Source organism: Erinaceus europaeus, chromosome 8, assembly GCF_950295315.1.
Source record: "Erinaceus europaeus chromosome 8, mEriEur2.1, whole genome shotgun sequence".
Classification (NCBI taxonomy): domain Eukaryota; kingdom Metazoa; phylum Chordata; class Mammalia; order Eulipotyphla; family Erinaceidae; genus Erinaceus; species Erinaceus europaeus.
In genome coordinates, this window is record NC_080169.1 from 60,571,635 (window position 1) to 60,592,796 (window position 21,162).

Sequence of the window (21,162 nt, forward strand, 5' to 3'; positions counted from 1 at the left end):
AACCGGGATCCTTAGCCGGTCCTTGCGCTTTGCGCAACGTGCACTTAACCCGCTGCGCTGCCGCCTGACTCCCAGGAAAGTTTTTTGCCATATTATATCCATTGCTATAGCCAGAAAATACAGTATGCTTTTTTTCCCCCATGTTTTTATGAATGTTCTATTGTCATAACTGGCAACTTGAATAAGCACAGAAGCAGTGGTGAGGGAGGGATCATTTTATTGAGTTTACCTATTTTATACTTATCGCTTCATTTGAAACTCATGGCAGACTTTTCAGCATCATTATTTTGCAAGGAAGATATCAGACTACATAAATTTTGCATATGTGGCTCAGGACCTCCCCATTGTGATGTGTAAAAAGGAACAGTTTACTAATCTAGTCATATGCTGGTATCCATGGCTTCAAAACTCCTGCAATTTGCCTCCTTGAATTCAGCATTTGATGCTTTTTGATGAGGAAAAATGCCTTACCATTGGTCACTTGCTAAGCACTCCTTGCAAGGGTGCTAAAATTTATTTCTAGGAGAGAGTTTATGACACTACATAAAGATCTTTGATTCAGCCTGCTAATTCTACCTTCTCTCACTGGGGTTTCTTATCTGTAAGTGTGGAAATTGAGGCAGGGGAGATGGAGACCTAGGTTGTTTATGCCTTGCCATATTGTCACTAGTTCCTTGCTGTACATAATCCTCTCCACAAACATTGCCATTAATAATGATAATAATTCTACTGTTAACCAAGTACTAAATTAGTATAACCCAAGATATTGAACATTTGGACATCCTAACATTTAATTTTCACAGCTATTATAAAAGATAGAAAATACTATTATTCTTTTGTAAAAAATTATTTATTTACTTATTTTCCCTTTTGTTGCCCTTGTTGTTTTTGTTGTTGTTGTAGTTATTATCGTTGTTATTGATGTCTTCGTTGTTGGATAGGATAGAGAGAAATGGAGAGAGGAGGGGAAGACAGAGGAGGAGAGAAAGATAGACCTGCAGACCTGCTTCACCACCTGTGAAGCGACTCCCCTGCAGGTGGGGAGCTGGGGCTTGAACCGGGATCCTTAAGCCGGTCCTTGAGTTTTGCACCATGGGCGCTTAACCCACTGCGCTACCGCTGGACTCCCAATACTATTATTCTTTTCCCACAGGAAAAAAATGGATGTTTCAACAAATTAAGTGACTTGTCCAGTATCAAAATGATCTTATCTGACAGAGGACCTAGTGGTGGTTGTATTGTTATATGGAAAACTGGGAAATGTTATGCATGTACAAACTATTGTATTTACTGTCGAATGTAAAACATTAATTCCCCAATAAAGAATTAAAAAAAAAGCAGTTGGTCACAACTCGAGAGGACTAATAGAGAAATAGATTGTAAGTTCAAACCCAGACATGTCTGATTCCAGAACCAATCTCTTAATTGGTATTTACACTCCAGTGTAAATAGGAAACTCCTCATATCATATATCTGACTTATTTTCAAAATTATTTATTTATTTTTACTAGAGCACTGCTCAGCTCTGGCTTATGATGCTGGGGACTAAACCTGGGACCTTTGGTGCCTCAGACCTGAAAGCTTTTTTGCATAACCATTGTGCGATCTTCCCAACTCTACATCTGATTTCTTAATGGTGATGTTACCTAATATTTCTGCTCTCTTCTGTCACTGATACAGTAAGGGAGGCAAAAACAGTAGAGGAAACAGAATTGTGATATCTAAATGTTGAACTGAATAAATGGAATGTAGAACTATACATATTTTGGGGTAGACTTAGAATTTCTCTCATTCTTTATTTGCTCAAACTACATTTGGTCCTCATTTATCTTAGTTCAAACATCCCATGCATGTAGTATGCTTTGACTAAGGGGGTTTACTATGAAAATTCCAAAGCAACCTAAGTCCAGGGACAAATGGGTTGGTATTAATTTGGCAATTGTAATGTATATATATATATATAGTATAATAATATATAATATATTATTATATAATATATATAATATAATATATAATATATATAATACTATATATAATATATATAGTATTATATATAATATATAATATATATAATACTATATTATATAATATATATATTATATAGTATTATATATTTTATATATATTATATATATTATAGTCCATAATTGATGGCAGTCTGCTGTGGGTGTTTATTGAGCTTGGGAGAGCGAGAATGTTTCTTTTATCTTTTTTATAAAAAACTTGGGACAGTCACACACCATTCCATTTCTTAATATTATTTATCTTGGACTCTTATTTGTCAATATTTAGACCTTAAAAGGTCTGCAAAAGCAGTAGGGAAGTGTACTTTTTTTTTTTTTAATCTTTTTAATCATCTCTTAAGCTTCACTACTCCCGGCTGAAATTTCAGATACAGAGAGCCAAAAAGGCAAGCAAAGAGAGGGAGGCAAAGAAACAGCATCTAAGCTTACTTCAGGGTGGCAGAGGCCACCTGGGTCATGCATATGGCAAAGCAATACTCTGTCCAAGGGAACTATTTTGCCAACCTTTCTGCAGCCATTTTGGATTCATGAGTCTTTAAGCAATTGGTCATAACTCAAGAGTACTAATTGTCCTGTCCCTCATCATACACTAAGTGCTTAACCAGTGGATTAATTTCCATGGTACATTTCTGATCATTAAATTACATAGTGTGGTGGGAGTAGGGGAAAGAATGAGAACCAACTGCAGAACATAGTTTGGAGTCAGGGTTGCAGGCAGGTTTGGGGGTGATTGAGAAAGTACAGTGGTCCCTTTAAAATGGCTCTAACAAAAGCTTTTTTTGTGATTGTTTGCAGAAAGATTACCACTTTGAATATACAGAATGTGATAGCAGTGGCTCCAGGTGGAGGGTTGCCATTCCGAATTCCGCAGTGGACTGCTCGGGCCTGCCTGACCCCGTGAGAGGCAAAGAATGCAGTATGTTTTGACTTCTTGACCATTTGTTTTAATGATTAATCCATAACCCCATTTATACTAGCCCAATAAGGTAATTATAATGAACATGAGATCTTTGAGGAAAAAATGAACATGTAGCATTGACATCTAGCAAAGCAAAAGCATCCTTTCTCTGTGCTCACTGCTGTGATTCAGAGTCTGTGATGAGATGCCATTTTTAGTTATTGACTTTATGAGCTCTGTTTTACTGTCTTACTTGGAACTCTGGAGGGCAGAGCAGCAGACTTTTTCTTTTTCAGGTCTCTTTTTCCCTTACATTTTTTAAAAATGTTAAATTTGGGAAAATATACATAACATAAAATTTACCACCTTCAACCATTTTAAGCATACAATTCAGTATACATAGTTGTGCTGTCATAATACCCACCCACCCACAGAACTCATCTAGCAATAGTTTAATTTGCCTTTCTGTATGTGTAACCTACACAGAGAGTTAATGAATACCATACTTAGAAACATTCCTTTAGCAATTAAGGGGGTGTGAAGTGCAACTTTATGAATTCACAATCAACTATACCATTAAATTCTTTTTCACTTACAGACTCTAAATGTTTGTTTGAGTTCTCCCAGTTATATAGTCTAGGAATGGGCTAGAATTCAAAGCTGGAAGTAGGACAAAGAGAGAGTATTTTAGTCTTTCTAATAATATTCCTAAAAGCTTAACTCTTGCTAACAAATGAAAGAACAGTTAAGCAAGTTATTAAATGATGGTAAATCCATTCTTATTCACAGGAAGAATATTTCTCTGATACTGACTAAAAGAATTTTAGCATAAGTGTTGGGTTTACTGATAAAAGGCAGGAAACAACAATAGTCTTATGAAGAAAACTGGCTTTCAAGAGCTGATGGTTAGTTTGAAATGGTCCAGGGTGGAGCATTTTTCTAAGATAATTTTATTGTAGGGGAAATAATGGTTTACAGGACAGTTATTGTCATAAGGGCACAATTTTCCTTCCCTTCTCTTCCCCTCTTTTTAAAAAAATTTTTAAATTAATTTTTTATTTATTAATTTCCCTTTTGTTGCCCTTGTTTTTATTGTTGTTGTAGTTATTAATGTTGTTGTTATTGATATTGTCATTGTTAGGTAGGACAGAGAGAAATGGAGAGAGGAGGGGAAGACAGGGGGGAGAGAAAGATAGACAGCTGCAGACCTGCTTCACTGCTTGTGAAGTGACTCCCCTGCAGGTGGGGAGCTGGGGGCTTAAAGTGGGATCCTTATCTGGTCCTCTTGTGCTGCACCATGTGCCCTTAGCCTGCTGCACTACTGCCTGACTCCCCACCCCCCTTTCTTTCTTAACAGAGCACTGCTCAGCACTGGCTTATGGTGATGCTAGGGACTGAACGTGGAACCTCAGGCATGAAAGTCTTTTTGCGTAATTATGCTATCTCCCCATGTCTCATGAGTATAGTGTCTTAACTTCCCTTTGATAGATATATGCATATATGCACATCATTTCTGCCACCAACTCAAGTCTCTTTTCACCACTGTTTACTAGGTCCCTAATGCCCTCTCTTCCGCCTCCTGCCCACTCATCACACATAGTCCTTTGCTTTCCTATAATACACCCAACATAGTCCAAGTTTTGCTCTGCATTTTTTGTCCTTGTTTCTAAGTTTTGTCTATAAATAAGATTATCTGGTATTCATTTTTCTCCTTCTAACTTATTTTACATAACATAATTCCTTCATGTTCCATCCAAAATGAGGCAAAGGAGATGATTTTTTAAATCACTTTTTATAGTTGCTTATTCTGCTGTGTATATATACCTCAACTTTCTTAACCAATCATTTGTCATTGTGCATCTGAGTTTTTCTCAAGTTAAGGCTATTACAAATTGTTCTGCTATGAACATTGATGTACATAGGTCTTTTCTTCATTTTTTAAAAAAGTTTTCCCCTTTTGTTGCCATTGTTGTTTATCATCATTGTTGTTATTCTTGTTGTTATTGTTGTTGTTGTTGGATAGGAAAGAGAGAAATGGAGAGAGGAGGGGAAGACAATGAAGGGGAGAGAAAGATAGATACTTGCAGACCTGCTTCACCGCCTATGAAGTGAACCCCCTGCAGGTGGGGAGCTGGGGTCTGGAACTGGGATCCTGATGCTGGTTCATGGGTTTTCCGCCATGTGCACTTAACCCACTGAGCCACCGCCCAGCTCCCCATAGGTCTTTTCTATTATGTAGTTTTTGTTCCTTGTGTCCCTAGGAGAGGAACCAGGGTGGAGTATTTTATACTGCAGAAATTGGTGAAATTTGACTACAAATTGGGAGCCTCTCTTTCTTTGGAAACTGGTTGTTCAAGAATTTACCAATATGCTACTTCTTCTTCTAGCGTTTGCCCTTCTTCCGTAGCCAGTCAACAGCTTCAGGAGCTGCTTGTTGCTGGCTTTGAAAGTGACTGGGATCCATGTGGATTTAGTCGGCTAGGAAGGATCGTCAGTTTCCCCAATGAATGGGTACTCACGGGATGCACCACGGGAAGGTCGATCCTATGCATCTCAATATGCTACTGATAAAATTCAGTGGTCCAAAAAAAAAAAAATCAATAATTGGTAATAGAAGTGAATCCTGAATAGTAATTGTTCTGTTTGAATGCTGTCAGGATTACTTACTCATTATTTACTATTTGCTTCTAGGAGAATTTCCTATAAAACTGAGTTATTCAAAAGTAGTCAAGTCACTATTAGTTATTATTTACTTTAAAATGATAATACTATTTTTTAAATGTTTCCAGAAGCATTTAGGCTCAGAAATATTCATAGCTGAATATTTTTATAGTAACAGTTTTTCCTTCCTAATAAGATAGCTATATCTCATGTACTAATTATGTGCTAGATATTCTCTTGCAAACTTTTTTTTTAAAAATCATTTTCCTATTACAGTAACCCTCTCAAGTTAGCTACTGTCAGGTTTTCTTTTACTCATGAGAAAAAATTAGAGTGATATAGTAAAGTCAATTCTCTCATTGAGAATTGGCTAATAAATGATAGATTTGGGGTTCAGAGCTGGGACAGTGGTTGTGTCATCTTGTTCTGGGAGAAGACAGTGGTATTGTGTGATTCAGACTACTTGCCAGTGCTCATGAGTAAGGCCAAGATGTGGATGGTGGGTGAAATAACAGATGTTATTTCAGATGTTACAGATGGACCATATAGAAAAAGAAAGAAAACAAAAAGTATAGCATGGCAACTTCAAGTAAATACAGAATACTTAGAACAGTGGCTATTTAATATATAATTTCTATAGATTCTAGTGTCTCAAAAGGAAGTTAAACCCAGAATTTTGTCTCAGTTGAAATTGTTATGGTTAATTCAGAATGCAGTTTGTTAGCTCAATCCTTTTTTTTTTTTTTTTTTAAAGAAGAAAATAAAAGAAAAAGAAATAAAGGAGATGCTTACTTAGTATGGTACTAGAGGAAGCTTATGTAGCAGTTATACTTTTTTTTTTTTCCTAAAAATTGATGAGCAGGTAGCATGCCGGCAGCCACAAAATTCCTTGTCTTCTTAAGGGATAACATCTATTCTAATTCCATTATTTTTTCACTGATAAGTCTGCTTTAAAAAGTTGTTACACAAAATTTTCTAAAATCTTCCCTGGCTCTTTGGGATTCCCTCAACATTTTTAGATCTTCAAAACCAAGTAATTTTGGAATAATTTTCTGGTTGGGCATTCATTCATTCATTCATTCATTCATTCATTCATTCATTCATTCATATTTTCCTTCCTTTCTGTGGGAATAGAAACCTTGCATTTCAAACCAGACTTTAGAAAAAAGCCTGACTACCAGGGATGGGGAGAGAATTATTTAACTTTTTTTCCTGCGTATTTATTCAGTATATGACTTTCAGTATAACTTCGACACATTTTCTAATTCAGGAAGACTAAGTTACATCTAATTCTAGTTTGATATGTCAGCATCAAATCAGGCATTGGTTAATCTTGTACATTATTATGATACAAATGTTTGATATTTATTTTTCTTAGTTCAAAAAGTACTGGCTTGAGGTTAGGAACAAAAAGACTCACTAAATAGCTCATTTGAATAGCGCACTGCTTTGCCACCTGTGCGACTTAAGTTCGAGCCCAGCCCTCATAGCTTTGAAGGAAGTTTCAGTGTTCCTTTCTCTTTCACTTCATCTCTCTGTCTCTAAAAAAATTAGGAAAAAATACCTTGAATGCAATTTTTTTCTTGTTCTTTTCTTTGTTTTCCTTTTTTGCCTCCAGGGTTATTGCTGGGGCTTGGTGCCTGCACTAAATCCACTACTCCTGGAGGCCATTTTTTTTTTTTAAATTCCCTTTTGTTGTCCATCGTTGTTGTCGTCATCATCATTATTATTACTGTCATTGTTGTTGGATAGGACAGAGAGAAATCGAGAGATGAGGGGAAAACAGGGGGAGAGAAAGATAGACACTTGCAGACCTGCTTTACTGCTTGTGAAGCGACCCCCCTGCAGGTTGGGACTGAGGCTTGAACCTGGATCTTTAAGCAGGTCCTTGTGATTTGCACCAGGTGTGCTTAACCTGTTGCGCTACCACCTGGCCCCCCTTTTCTTCGTTTTTCTCAGCTCTGTTGTCTTAACTTATATTTGATGTGCCTTGTGGAATAAGTAGAGTAAATGGTGATGGTTTGAGTTAACAGCTTCTGGTTCTCTTTTGGAAATGGAGAACAAGGAAGGATTCTCATGTGAAAAAGTTGGCCTTAGCTTTCTGTATGGGATATTTAAAAATTCATCTCATGGAATTGTATCTTTTTTGAGTATAGACTTTTCCATGTATTCTTTATATAGTCTGTTTCAGTTGTGGTAAAAAAGGTGTTAAGGGAGGTGGCGCAGCGGGTTAAGCGCACATGGCGGAAAGCCCACGGACCAGCATCAGGATCCCGGTTGGGGTCCCTGGCTCAGTACCTGCGGGGGGGTTCGCTTCACAGGTGGTGAAGTAGGTCTGCAGGTGTCTGTCTTTCTCTCCCCCCTCTGTCTTCCCCTCCTCTCTCGATTTCTCTCTGTCTTATCCAACAACGACAGAATAACAACAGCAATAATAAGAACAACAATGACGGTAAACAAGGGCAACAAAAGGGGAAAACATAAAATTTAAACAAAAGGTGTTAAGTAACACAGTAGCAACTGCACTGGGGTCAATTAAATATAGTGGCACAGACTAATAACTACATGCTGTGTTCTGAATCCGTGTTATGGAATCTTGGTTTTAAGAAATACTTTATTTAAACAAACAGACAAAAAATGTGTGTCAGGGGTTTCTGTGGTGAAATACTCCTAACTTTGGGAAGTGGTGAATGATGCATCCACTTTAGGGAAGGGATGCAGTGCAGAGTTTCATATTGAAATATCTGAAATGTTATAATAGACATTTTGTTTACTATGTGTTAAATGTCTTGTGTCTCACCCACTGATTCCTTAATATTTTTATAACAGGGTGTGTTTATTGGATGTAGAGTTGGATCCCTCAGGTTAATATTTGCAGATAGTACTTTTAAAACATTTTTTAAACATACCTTGTTCATTTAGTAAATTTTTATCTTGTTATTTACCTTTCAACTTAGCTAATTTTATATAAATTCTTTGTTTTATATTCATTTGTAGCATTACTGCATTAGTCTCAAGCTGAAGGCATTGCACTATTTATCTGTTGTACTATACACCTGGGATTAAGACCCGGATCTGCAATTAACATTTTTTAAAGGATTTGTCAACATTTTTTACTAATCAAATTGTATTTAGTTACCATTGGTTTATAAAAAGCTATATTGTTTGGGGGATACAGCTCTATACATCTGTATGTGTATAAGGTTTAATACACTTACCACTAAAGTTCTGGTGCTATCACATAATTCAAAAGATAGAGAGTGAGACAGGTAGAGAGACACCATAGTGCTGAAGCTTCCTTCAGTGCTGTGAGAGTTGGGTTCAAACCTGGATCATGTACATAGAAAAGCAGGTACATTTATCCAGGTGAGCTGTTTCACCAGCCCTTACATATATATATTATTTAGGGGTAATGGCTTACAGTGTATTCACTGAAACATGGATACAGTTTTATTACTGCAACTTCCTTGTATGTTTTAGACAGTATACTCATTTGCAGCAGTTTTACTGACTTTCAATACATTCACTTAATGTTTATTGAATGTATTCTATATTCTTAATAACGGATGTCGAAAAACAATGAAAAAGTTCCCATTTTATGACTTTCATTCTAATAAAAGAGCAAATAAATAAATACTTATTTGTAGTACAGAAGTATATGACAGATATATCTTGCTTGATTTTTACCAAGGAGATGAGAATGCTCAGAGGGAATCAGAAGGGTCCCATAGTGGAATAAGTATAAGTTTGAAATTAAGACTCATTACTTACTAAGTCACCTTGGAACAGGATCTAAGTCCCCTCGGCTCCCTTTGAAAACCTGTGTTTTCAAGTAGAACCTGAACAGGAGTGGGTATATTCCATCAAAGTAAAAGACTTGGGGTGAGTTGGGGCGAGAGAGTATAGGTCCAAAAAGGATGACAGAGGACCTAGTGGGAGTTGTATTGTTATGTAGAAAACTGAGAAATTCTATGTAAAAACTATTGTATTTACTGTCAAATGTAAAACATTATCTCCCAATAAAGAAATTTAAAAAAAAGAAAGAAAACCTGTGTCTTAATTTATTTGAGTGGGGTTAAATGGAATTAAATTGCATACTTAATGGGTATACATGTTAATTCTTTTAGAATCTCTGAGACCAATTTGTAGGAAGAATTTCTTTAACTTAATGACATAAAATGGTATTTGAAACACAGTAACTTAGGCAGGAGCTTGCAAAATCACTTAGTTTGGATGATAGTGTGCTGCTTTGCCATGGGTGTTACCCAGGTTTGAGCTCTACCCTCACCACATTGAAAAAAGCTTCGGTGCTGTGGTCTCTTTTACTTTCTCTCTTTTCTCTTTCTGCTTTTCTGCCTCGACCTAAAAAAAAAAAAGAAAAAAGAAAAGAAAAGCACACAACTTAGGCAGAAGTACAGAGATTCTAACAAATTTTTGGTCCTACATGCCATACCACTTTGACCTGGTAGCTACTGTCCAAAACCATCTACAATGTTTAAATATGGTGATAAACAGAAGCCACAATGCCTGTAATCACAGTTGTACAACAATATGAATTGATAACTAGGAAGATTTAAAATAGCTGATCTTGCAAAGTTGTAACTGCTTTACGTGTACTCACTCAACCTCATTTAGTCATTCCACAACCTTTAATTTCTTTTTTATATTTTTAGATTGTAAGAGTGAGAGAGAAAGAAAGACACCAAAGCACTCTTCTGTCCTTTTAGGTGCCACGCATTGAGCTCAGACCCTTGTTCATGCAAGACAAGAACTTTACCAATGAATCACCTCCCTGGCTTCACATCCCACAGCCTTTTGAAATAGGTGTTTCTGTTACTTCACACAAATAGGTCAAAGGCATAATTGGCAATTTGAAGTTACATAGTACAGCTTCTGAGTCTGTGTTGGAGTGTTTGTTGATTAAGTAATATTGATAATACCAATTTATTTCATCTCTGTATATGAAACACAAATATCTGTTGGGTTGTCAGTAAAGCCATACACATTTTTGCATAGAGAAATAAGAGAAAAATGACTTTTACGACAACTCAGTAAGTAGATTTATAAATACTGCTTTATATGTAAAAGGACAGGAATATATTTTCTTTTTTTTGCCTCTGGGGTTATCACTGGGGCTAGGTGCCAGCACTACGAATCCACTGCTCCTGGAGGCCATTTTTCCCATTTTGTTGCCCTTGTTGTAGTTGTTATTGTTGTTATAGCCATTGTTGTTGTTGGATAGGACAGAGAGAAATGGAGAGAGGAGGGGAAGACAGAGACAGGAGAGAAGGACAGATACCTGCAGACCTGCTTCACCGCTTGTGAAGCGACTCCCCTGCAGGTGGGGAACCGGAGGCTTGAACCAGGATCCTTACACCGGTCCTTATGCTTTGTGCCACGTGCGCTTAACACGCTGCGCTACCTCCCGACCCCCAGGAATATATTTTCTGCAATAAAATTATTTTGGATTGTTGATCCATCGAGTCCTAGGAGGGAAATATGTTGAAGTGAAATCTGCTCATCAACTTTTAAGTAGCAGGTGAAAGACAGTAACAAATGAGATTTAGAGGCCAGTTTAAAGCTAGTCTTAACATCAGTTCTGGTGTTTGATGTGAGGTCTGTGGTTGAGGGAACTTCTCTGAAAAAAAGTGGTTTTAGATAAAAATGAGAGAATTCACTTTTCAAAACAGCAGAATGAAGGGCAGAGAAGCTATCAGGAAATAGAAGGTGACTGATATTTTCCACTGAAAAGGATAAGTTCAGCATGATGTAAAAATCAAAGTGTTAGCACATAATTGGAAGTTGAAAAAACTGATTTCACAGATGTATTATTCTGGCCCTTTGTTGGCCTCATCAAATACTCTGAACATTTTCCTTCCCCTGACTGTCACTGCTGCATTTTTTTTTTTTTTTAAACCTGGGTCATCCTGTGCTTGGTGAGCTGGAATTGGTCTCCTTTCCCATCAGACATTGAAGTCAAAAAGCCACAGTAAAATACAGTTGTACTTTTTTTTTTTTTTTTTTAAGAAGGGAACTACTTTAGCTTCCACTCATCAGTTTTTCTGGAGTTGATATATATATTTCTGGAGAGCATAATAATAGTCACAGAATCTAATCTGATAGTGCTATGTATGCATTGAAAAGATTTAGAGCTGAGAGTTCACTTTCTGAGATATAAAGACAATACTTTCACTATTCTTCTCAAAGAATAGTGAATTAGAGAAGATAGCCAGTGCTAATTTCTATTAATATATTCTGTCTCCTGTCTCACTTTCATTTTTCTATTTCTTAGATTTTTTTTTATTAGTGACTTACCAGATTATAAGGTAATACAGATGTAGTTCCATACCACACCTACCACCAAAGTTCTGTGCCTACCCCACTTTTAAAGATTGACCACAATATTTCTCCCAAAGCCTTAGAAATGGGTTGGCTTTTTTTCATAAGGTCATGGATATATAATATATCATGTATAAGTGAAACCATCTGGTTATTGTCTTTCACTTCTTTATTTCCTTCACTAATCGCAGTTACCACAATTCTATTTATCCTGAAGGACACAATATCATCTTTTTTGATTGCTGAGTATCTGTTCCATATCTTTATTCACTCATCTATCAGGGACATTTAGATTGCTTCCATATTTTAACTGTTGTGAGTAATGCAGTTATAAACATGGAAGCACATATGCCACTTTGAATTAATTTTCATATCTTTTGGTGAATGCCCAAGAATGGTACTGCTGGATCATAAAAATATTTCTATTTTTCATTTGTTTAGGGGTTTTTCCATATTGTTCTCCATAATGGCTATACAATTTTGCATTCCCACCAACACTGTAACAGAGTTCTTACTTTTCCATATCCTTACCAACATTTATCATTTCCTATTTTGTAGGCCATTCTCACTGGTGTGAAGTGGAATCTCAATGTAGTTTTAATTAGCATTTTTATAATAATTTATTCATATTTATTGGACTGCACATTTATTCATGTGTCTGTGGCTCATGTTTCTCTTCACTAGGATACTGTCTAATCATATCTTTTGTCTACTTTTTTATTGGGTTGTTTCTCCTGATTGAACAGTATGAGCTATTTATATGTGTTTGATATCAACCACTTTTTCTTTAATATTTATTTATTCCCTTTTTGTTGCCATTACTGTTTTTATTGTTGTTGTCATTTGTTGTTGTTATTGATGTTGTCGTTGTTGGATAGGACAGAGAGAAATGGAGAGAAGACAGGAAGACAGAGAGGGGGAGAGAAGGAGAGACACCTGCAGACTTGCTTCACCACCTGTGAAGCAACTCCCCTGCAGGTGGGGAGCCGGGGGCTCAAACTGGGATCCTTATGCAGGGCCTTGCGCTTTGCGCCATGTGCGCTTAAACCGCTGCGCTACTGCCCTACTCCCTATCAACCACTATTTATATGTATATATGTATATATGTATATATATGTATATATGTATATATACATATACATATATACATATATATACATATATATACGTATATATACGTATATATATGTATATATGTATATATGTATATGTATATATGTATATGTATATATACAAAATCTATTTTACTTACCCAGTAAGTAAAACTCCAGGCACTCCTTTTTTGTCACAATTCACTCTCCCTTAAGGCAGAAGTATGATGAGTGCCAAAGAATTATAATGGCAGCTCACACGCTTTGAGATTATGCAAAAATGCATATCTATAACTCCAACCTCTGGCTACTTCCCTGAAGGATTTGGAGCTTGTGTATAATAGAGTGACCTGGCTATTTCTTGAGGCATCAAGAGAGTTGCACCTGACTAAGGACATTCAGACTAAGACTGTTGTAATCAAGGTTTAACGTATTTTTGATACCTCTCACATCTTGAAAGTAATTTGCACTTTGACAGTTGCTGCTGGATTGTTTTACCTAAAAGCATCTTTAATCTTCCTGTTCCTTTTGATCAATAAATACTCTATTGAGAGTTTTGATCACAGCACACCCGGCAGTCTCTCATCTTAGGTGTCTAGGTGCTGTCCCTCCAGACTCTTCAGATAAACTATGAATTGACTCAACTCTGGGACACCTTGGATCTCAGGGTCCTGGCATCTGGCTATGGTTCTCTTACCTGCGTATAAACCATAGCTTCCTTTTGATTTATAGCTTTATAATTTGCTGCCATTCAAGTTAGTTAATCTTGTTTTGTTTCTCTTGCCCATGGGGCTGAGTTTCTGAATACATCTTTAGTGTTAATATTTAACTGATATTCTGTGTTTACTTTACTTTCTCAGGCCTAATAGCTGGGCTTTTGACCCATTTTGATTTAATTTTGGTATATGGTGGTAAGTGATGGTCTAGTTTCATTTTTCTACATGTGACTGCCCAGTTCTCTTGGCAGCATTTGTTGAAGAGATATTATTTTCTCACTGGATAATTTTGGCCTCTTTGCCATATATGGTGAGCCTTTATATCTTTGGCTTTATTTCTGGGCTCTATATCTTATTCATTATTCTAATTGTCTATTTTTGTTCCAGTACCATACTGTTTTATTTATTATTGCTTTGAAGTAGGGGAGTGTGATGCCTTTGTCTTCTTTTTCCTCAGGAGTTCTTTGACTATGTTTTTTTTTTTTTATGGTTCCACACATAGTTGCTTAATTTCCTTGAAATACATCATTAGGATTTTGATAAGCATTGAATAGGAGTGGTGACAGTAGACATCTTTGGTCTGGTTCCTGGTTTTAGGGAGAAAGCCTTCTGCTTTTTCCCCATTGAGTATAATGTTAGCCATTGGCTTATATATCTTTTATTATGCTGATGAATTTTCCATCTACTCCTAATTTCTTAAGGGTCTTTATCATAAATGTTTTTCAGCACCAATTTATATGACCATGTGATTTAAAAAAAATTTATATTTATTTTCCCTTTTGTTGCCCTTGTTTTTTTATTGCTGTTGTAGTTATTATTGTTTTTGTTATTGATGTTGTTGTTAGGACAGAGAGACATGGAGAGAGGAGGGGAAGACAGAAAGGGTGAGAGAAAGACAGACACCTGCAGACCTGCTTCACCGCCCCTGTGAAGTGACTCACCTGCAGGTGAGAGCCAAGGCCTGGAACCGGGATCCTTATACTGGTCGTTGCGCTTCCAGCCATGTGTGCTTAACCCATTGCACTACTGCCTTACTCCCAGTGATTTTTTAAAAAATCTTTTTTGTTGATGTGGCATATTACATTCATTGATTTGTGAATGTTGATCCTTTCCTGCTTTCCAAGGATGAATCCTATTTAGTCTTGGTAGGTTATTTTGTTAACATTTTGTTGGATTCAATTTGCCAAGATTTTGTTGAAGACCTTTCATCATTGTTCGTCAGTGATATAGATATACAGTTTTATTTTTTTGGTAGAGTTCTTTCCTGCTTTAGGGATCACAGTGATATTAGCATCATAGAATTTGTTTGGGAGTTTTTGCTTGTCTTCAATTTTCTGGAAGAATTTGAGGGGAATGGGTATAAGTTATTATTTGAACATCTTAAAGAATTTATTAGCATAGTCATCTGGACAAGGACTTTTGTTCTTGGGAAGACTATTGATTACTGCTTCAATTGTTGCACTAGTAATAGGTCTATTTAGTGTATCTGCTTCCTCTTATGTCAGGTTTGGCAGTTGGTATCACTCCAAGTATGTGTCTGCTATTACCCCATGGCCACACCTTCAGAAGCCCCTACACTTTCATTTTTATAAAAAGAGATAAAAATTTTTCCTTCTTTCTTTATCAATTTACTTTGCAAATATGAACCTAAGAATGATATTTGTGTGACCAATAACTTTACTGTTATACCTTAAATAAAATTAAAGACTGTTATCAACAGATTAACTTTAGGAGTTTGGTTCTATGACTAACAAATGCTTACCTGTGTAGTATGCCTGCTTTGCCATGCTCATGAACCAAGCTCCAGTCCAGCCCCCCACCACATTGAGGGAAGTTTCAATGTTGTGGTGTTTTTTTCTCTCTGTTTCTCCCTTTCTGCCTGAAAATAAAGTCAAACTGGAGCAGTGAATCCCTGGTGATAGTAAAAATTTTCCAACAATTTTATTATTGCTACTTCTGAACTGGCATTAGTGATCTGTGATTATTTCATGTGACTAAGTGGCACTGCTGGAATTAGAAATCATACTGTTTGAATTGTAAACTATAGGCATGTTTAAATGCTATTCTTTTTCAACTCATATAAAAATAGTAAATTTTTCTCATCTTAACCATAATAAAATATGGCTGCAAACCACTGTGGGAAATATCTTTGTTTAAAAAAAATTGTTGGGAGTCGGGCTGTATGTAGCGCAGCGGGTTAAGCGCAGGTGGCGCAAAGCACAAGGACCGGCATAAGGATCCCGGTTCGAACCCCAGCTCCCCACCTGCAGGGGAGTCGCTTCACAGGTGGTAAAGCAGGTCTGCAGGTGTCTATCTTTCTCTCCTCCTCTTTGTCTTCCCCTCCTCTCTCCATTTCTCTCTGTCCTATCCAACAACGACAACAATAATAACTACAACAATAAAACAACAAGGGCAACAAAAGGGAATAAATAAAAAAATGTTGATCATTATTAAATCTATAAAAATAAATAATTATATTAGTGATTTAATAATGATTTATAAAATTGTAAGATAATAGGAGTGTAATTCAATGGAGTTCCCACCACCAGAGTTTTGTGTCCCATCCCATTCACTGGAAAACTATCCTATTCTTTATCCAGTAATCTCAGTAATCTCCAGGTATCTCTCAGTAATTGTTTTATATATTTTGCTGCTTTTTACATGTTTTTGAATTCTTACTTGTTGACTGACCCCCTGGACATTGTATAGTGTCCATACTTATCTTTCATTGCTTTAATTATCTTGAAATCCATTGTATTGGATGTGAGTATGGCTGTCCATGCTTTATTTCAGATCTGTTTCCTTGATAGATGGTTTTCCACCCTTTCACTTTGAGTCTATTCTTCTCCTGTTGGGCCAAGGGTCTTCTGCAGGGAGTATATAGATGGGTTGCGTTTCTCGATCTACATTCCTATTCTGTACCCTTTGATGGGTGAGTTTAGATAGTTAATATTTAGTGGAATTACAGATTTGAAATATTTCAGTGCCACTATTTTATGTGCATCTGGCATGTTCTATGTGTGTGTTTGCTTTTGTAAGATTACCTTTAGAACTTCTATAGAGCTGGTTTGGTTGAATTTGATTCTTTCAGATGTTAATTTGCTGAGAGTGCCATTATCCCTCAATCTAGTTTGAAAGTAAATCTTGTAGACTCTGACTCTCATATTTTATTAAAGTCCTAATATTCATTTGACTAGATTTTACTAAATAATTATTCTCAAGTGTTATAAAATCATCAGTCCAGTAATAAGATTCTTACTGTTTCAGACCCATAAATTATATTATTAAAAATTGAAGTTAGCATTTATTATGTGTTATATAATAGGCACACTACTAAATATTTTATATGGAATATGTCATTTATTTGCAGTCTGTTTGTTTGTTCTTGTTTTCATTGGAACTATAACTGCTCCAGGCCAACTTTTTTACATAGAAAAAGAGAGGAGGTGAAGGAAAGACACCATAGCACTGAAACTTTTCCCAGTGCATTGGGGGTTGGGCTCAAGCCTGGGTCTTCTATATGTCAGAGAAGGCACTTTCCCAGGTGATCTATGTAGTGGCCCCCTAAAACTCTTTGAACTGATATTAATTTTCCTTTTACAATGGAGAACATTGAGGCTTATGGAGGTTAGTAACTTGCTAAAATTTTATGTGACTGTATTTTAGGCATGATATGTTAAAAATTCATAAGAAATATTAAATGTGGCTATGGTTATTACTCTAATGTTCATGAATATTAACATTGCATAGCAGGAAATAAAGAGTTATGTGAAATATAATAATGAGCGCAGTTGGGATTACTTGCTCTTTTGCATTATTTATAATAACAACTATTATAATAATTATCAAATATTGAGTCTTGTCCCCAGGGAAGCAAGTTAAATTACTGCATGTCACTGTCTGTCCATAGAGTCTGTTAATACATAAGGTTGTTTTATGTGTTTCAAATTAACAGCATCTTATTTAACATATATTGATGATTCACTAACATTGAACTTATGGTCAGCAACATTTCAACTCATGCTGGAAATTTTAAAAAAAATTTTATTTGTAAAAAGGAAACACTGACAAAACCATAGGATAAGAGGGGTACAACTCCACACAATTCCCACCACCAGAACTCCATATCCCATCCCCTCCCTTGATAGCTTTCCTATTCTTTAACCCTCTGTGAGTATGGACCCAAGGTCATTGTGGGATGCAGAAGGTGGAAGGTCTGGCTTCTGTAATTGCTTCTTCGCTGATCATGGGCGTTGACAGGTTGATCCATACTCCCAGCTCTCTCTTTCCTAGTGGGGTGAGGTTTTAGGGAATCAGAGCTCCAGGACACATTGGTGAGGTTGTCTATCCAGGGAAGTCTGGTTGGCATCATGCTAGCATCTGGAGCCTGATCGCTGAAAAGAGAGTTAATATACAAAGCCAAAAAAACTGTTGAACAATCATGAGCCTAGGTGTTTGGTGGGCCTTCTCAACATCCATTTGTCTTTGGGGGTAGTAAAGGATGTCCGTGGCATGGGTGATGTTATAAAGGGAAACATCTTTAAATTGTTGGCTGACAAAGGCATGGATTATGGTGGCAAGACAAGATACCCCAGTTAAATGTGAAGCGAACCCCTTGCAGGTGGGAAGCCGGGAGCTAGAACCGGAAACCTTATGCTGGTCCTTGTGCTTCATGCTATGTGAGCTTAACTTGCTATGCCATAGCTAGGCTCCCAAGTTACTTCATTTTTCTAGGCCAGGAGTCAGGAACCTTTTTTTCTGCCAAGAGTCATCTGGATATTTATAATGTCATTCACAAATCATACAAAATTAGCAACTTAAGAATTAGCACCTAATACATACACAATGAAATACTACTTAATACACACACAATGAAACACTCAATGAAATACGGACACAATGAAGTACTACATACACATTGAAATACTACTAAAATAATGGTGGCATCTCCTTTGCCTCTTCTTGTATAGAATTTGAAGGAATTTTGTTAAATAAGATAAGCCAAAAAGAGGGCAAATGCCAGGTAATCTCATTTATAGGTAGAGCTCAGAAACAGAAAACACAAAGTGAAATTTGGACTAGGTGGGATGTTTAACACACACACAAAAAATACTTTGGGGGAGAAGGAGGGGAAAAGATGTTGGGGTTATGGTGCATAATGGTAGAAAAGGACCCAAGTTCTGTAGGTATCTACCATGGAGAAATGAGAAGCTGCACCTATGTGTCGATAACTGTACTATAAACCATTAGTTCCCCCAATAAAATTATAAAAATAAGGGAGTCGGGTGATAGAGCAGGGGGGTAAGCACAAGGATCGGTGTAAGGATCCCATTTGAGCCCCCAGTTCCCCAACTGCAGGGGAGTCGCTTCACAGGCAGTGAAGCAGGTCTGCAGGTGTCTATCTTTCTCTCCCCCTCTCTGTCTTCCCCTCCTCTCTCCATTTCTCTCTGTCCTAACAATGAAGATATGTATATCAATAACAACAACATATATATTAATATATATCAACAACAACAACAATACCTATAACAACAATAAAAAGGGCAACAAAAGGGAAAATAAATAAAAAATTATAAAAATAAATGATATATTTTTATTTCTTTATTGGGGAATTAATGTTTTACAAATATTTTAAAATAGTGCTTAATGTTAGTGTGGGGGAAAAAAAGTACCTGGGTTTATTGAATTTCAAATCCTGCCTGTAGTTTGCCTTGCCAGGATCAGACCAAATGATGCTGAGTGCCATATATGGCTCAGGTGTTCTCCACCTCTGTTCTAGGTTTCAGTTTCCTTATCTGGTGAACAGGTATGGTATTCATTCTCCCTCTACTATGTTGTCTGTTGTAAATGTAGTCAATCCTCATTATCCACAGTCCCTCAATTTAAAATTCACTTACTTGTCAAAATGTATTTGCCACCCCAAAATCAAAACATATATATACTTTCACACTCACCTACAGACATGTGTAGTGCAGCAAAAATTACCTTATAGAGTACTCTGTGCAGATGGGTCATGCAAAAATTTTTGGTCATTCTACACACTCACTCACAAAACACAACTGGCCAGTCATAACATAAGACATTCAGGGAAAGGGTAGGAGAGAGGGCTCTGTGAGCCAACTTTTGTGGGTTCTGCCATGTCATATTATGGATCCTGGGATGTATCCTGCGGCTAGTCCTCTTGTATTTCTTGTTCTTCAGGGATAACAGTGCCATCATGAGGGTATTGTCAGATATGGCAGGCAGAAACCCAGACAGGTTTAGAGTAATAATGTGGGAAAATGCATGCAAAACCTCTTCCCATGGTCAATAGGGGGTCAGGCCCTTTCCAAATTGTATCAAGTGGGACTTTCCATTTGACCTTAATAGATGGGAGAGTAGATGGTGTTTGCCAGTGAAGAATAATAGGAGGTAAGTCCGAGTTATTGTAAATATTAAAGAGATTTAACGTATTTAAGGCTTTTGCTAGCTGGATATTAGGGGGGCAAATTTCTCCTTTATCTTTATTTAATTGAGCCTTAAGGGTTTGATGGGCCCTCTCGACAATGCCTTGTCCCTGTGGATTATAGGGAATGTCTGTGGTATGAGTAATGTTCCAGAGGGAACAAAAATCTTTAAATTGGGTGCTGGTAAACGCAGGTCCATTGTCAGTTTTCAGTTGAAGAGGTAAGCCTATCACAGCAAAACGGGAGAGCATATGGCTTATAAGCTTTTTAGAGCTTTCTCCTGTCTGAGCTGTCGCCAACATAAATTTAGAAAATGTATCAATTAAGACAAACACATATTTTTGTTTGCCAAAGTTTGGTATGTGGGTGACATCAGTTTGCCAAATAGCATTGGCTTTTAAGCCTCGGGGGTTAACCCCAAGAGTTTGAATAGCAGGTGTTTTTATGAGACTTGCACAGGAAGAGCATGTAGCTAGGATATGTTTTAACTGTGGTAAAGGAACATCAGGAAATCGAGCTCGAAGGCCTTTAAGATTAACATGGGTTAGAGAATGGAAATCAGCAGGATCAGAGACAGAGACTAGGAGAGCTCCTGTGGAGGAAAGGTGGTCAGATGCAGCATTCCCTTCAGACAGGGAACCAGGAAGAGGGCTGTGGGAACGAAGGTGCTGAATATATAGTGGTTGGGTTCGAGAAGAGAGCATAGAGGCGATTTGAATCAAGAGAGGGGAAAGTGGGTTGTCATCAATTTTCACATAGGAACGAGCAAGCCATGGAAGTAAGTTAACAGTATACACACTGTCAGAAAAAAGGTTGAAGGATTCTGGTACAGCTTTTAATTCAAGGAAAACAGCATAAAGTTCTTTGTACTGAGGGGAATTCTCAGGAAGCTCAGTAAAGTGAGGTTTAGGGGGTTGTTTGTCCGGATAATATATAAGGGCAGCAGCTCCCTTTTTCCCACCATCAGTGAAGACTGTAGGAGCAGAAGGAA

General features: G+C 37.0%; 1 protein-coding gene across 3 annotated transcripts in view; it reads left to right on the plus strand.

The window, feature by feature from the left end:
- The window catches only part of ELAPOR2 (endosome-lysosome associated apoptosis and autophagy regulator family member 2), a 222,930-nt gene that overhangs the window by 100,287 nt on the left and 101,481 nt on the right, over nucleotides 1–21,162 (plus strand). For 2 of the 3 annotated variants that reach the window (XM_060196310.1, XM_007537720.3), the window contains exon 2: nucleotides 2,819–2,939. Coding sequence is in view for 1 of the 3 variants with exons in the window: in XM_007537720.3 (XP_007537782.1) it covers nucleotides 2,819–2,939 (121 nt within the window). In the remaining 2 variants the exon portion in view is untranslated. Of the gene's footprint in view, nucleotides 1–2,818; nucleotides 2,940–21,162 lie in introns of those variants that run through there. The other variant, XM_060196308.1, reaches the window with a different exon arrangement.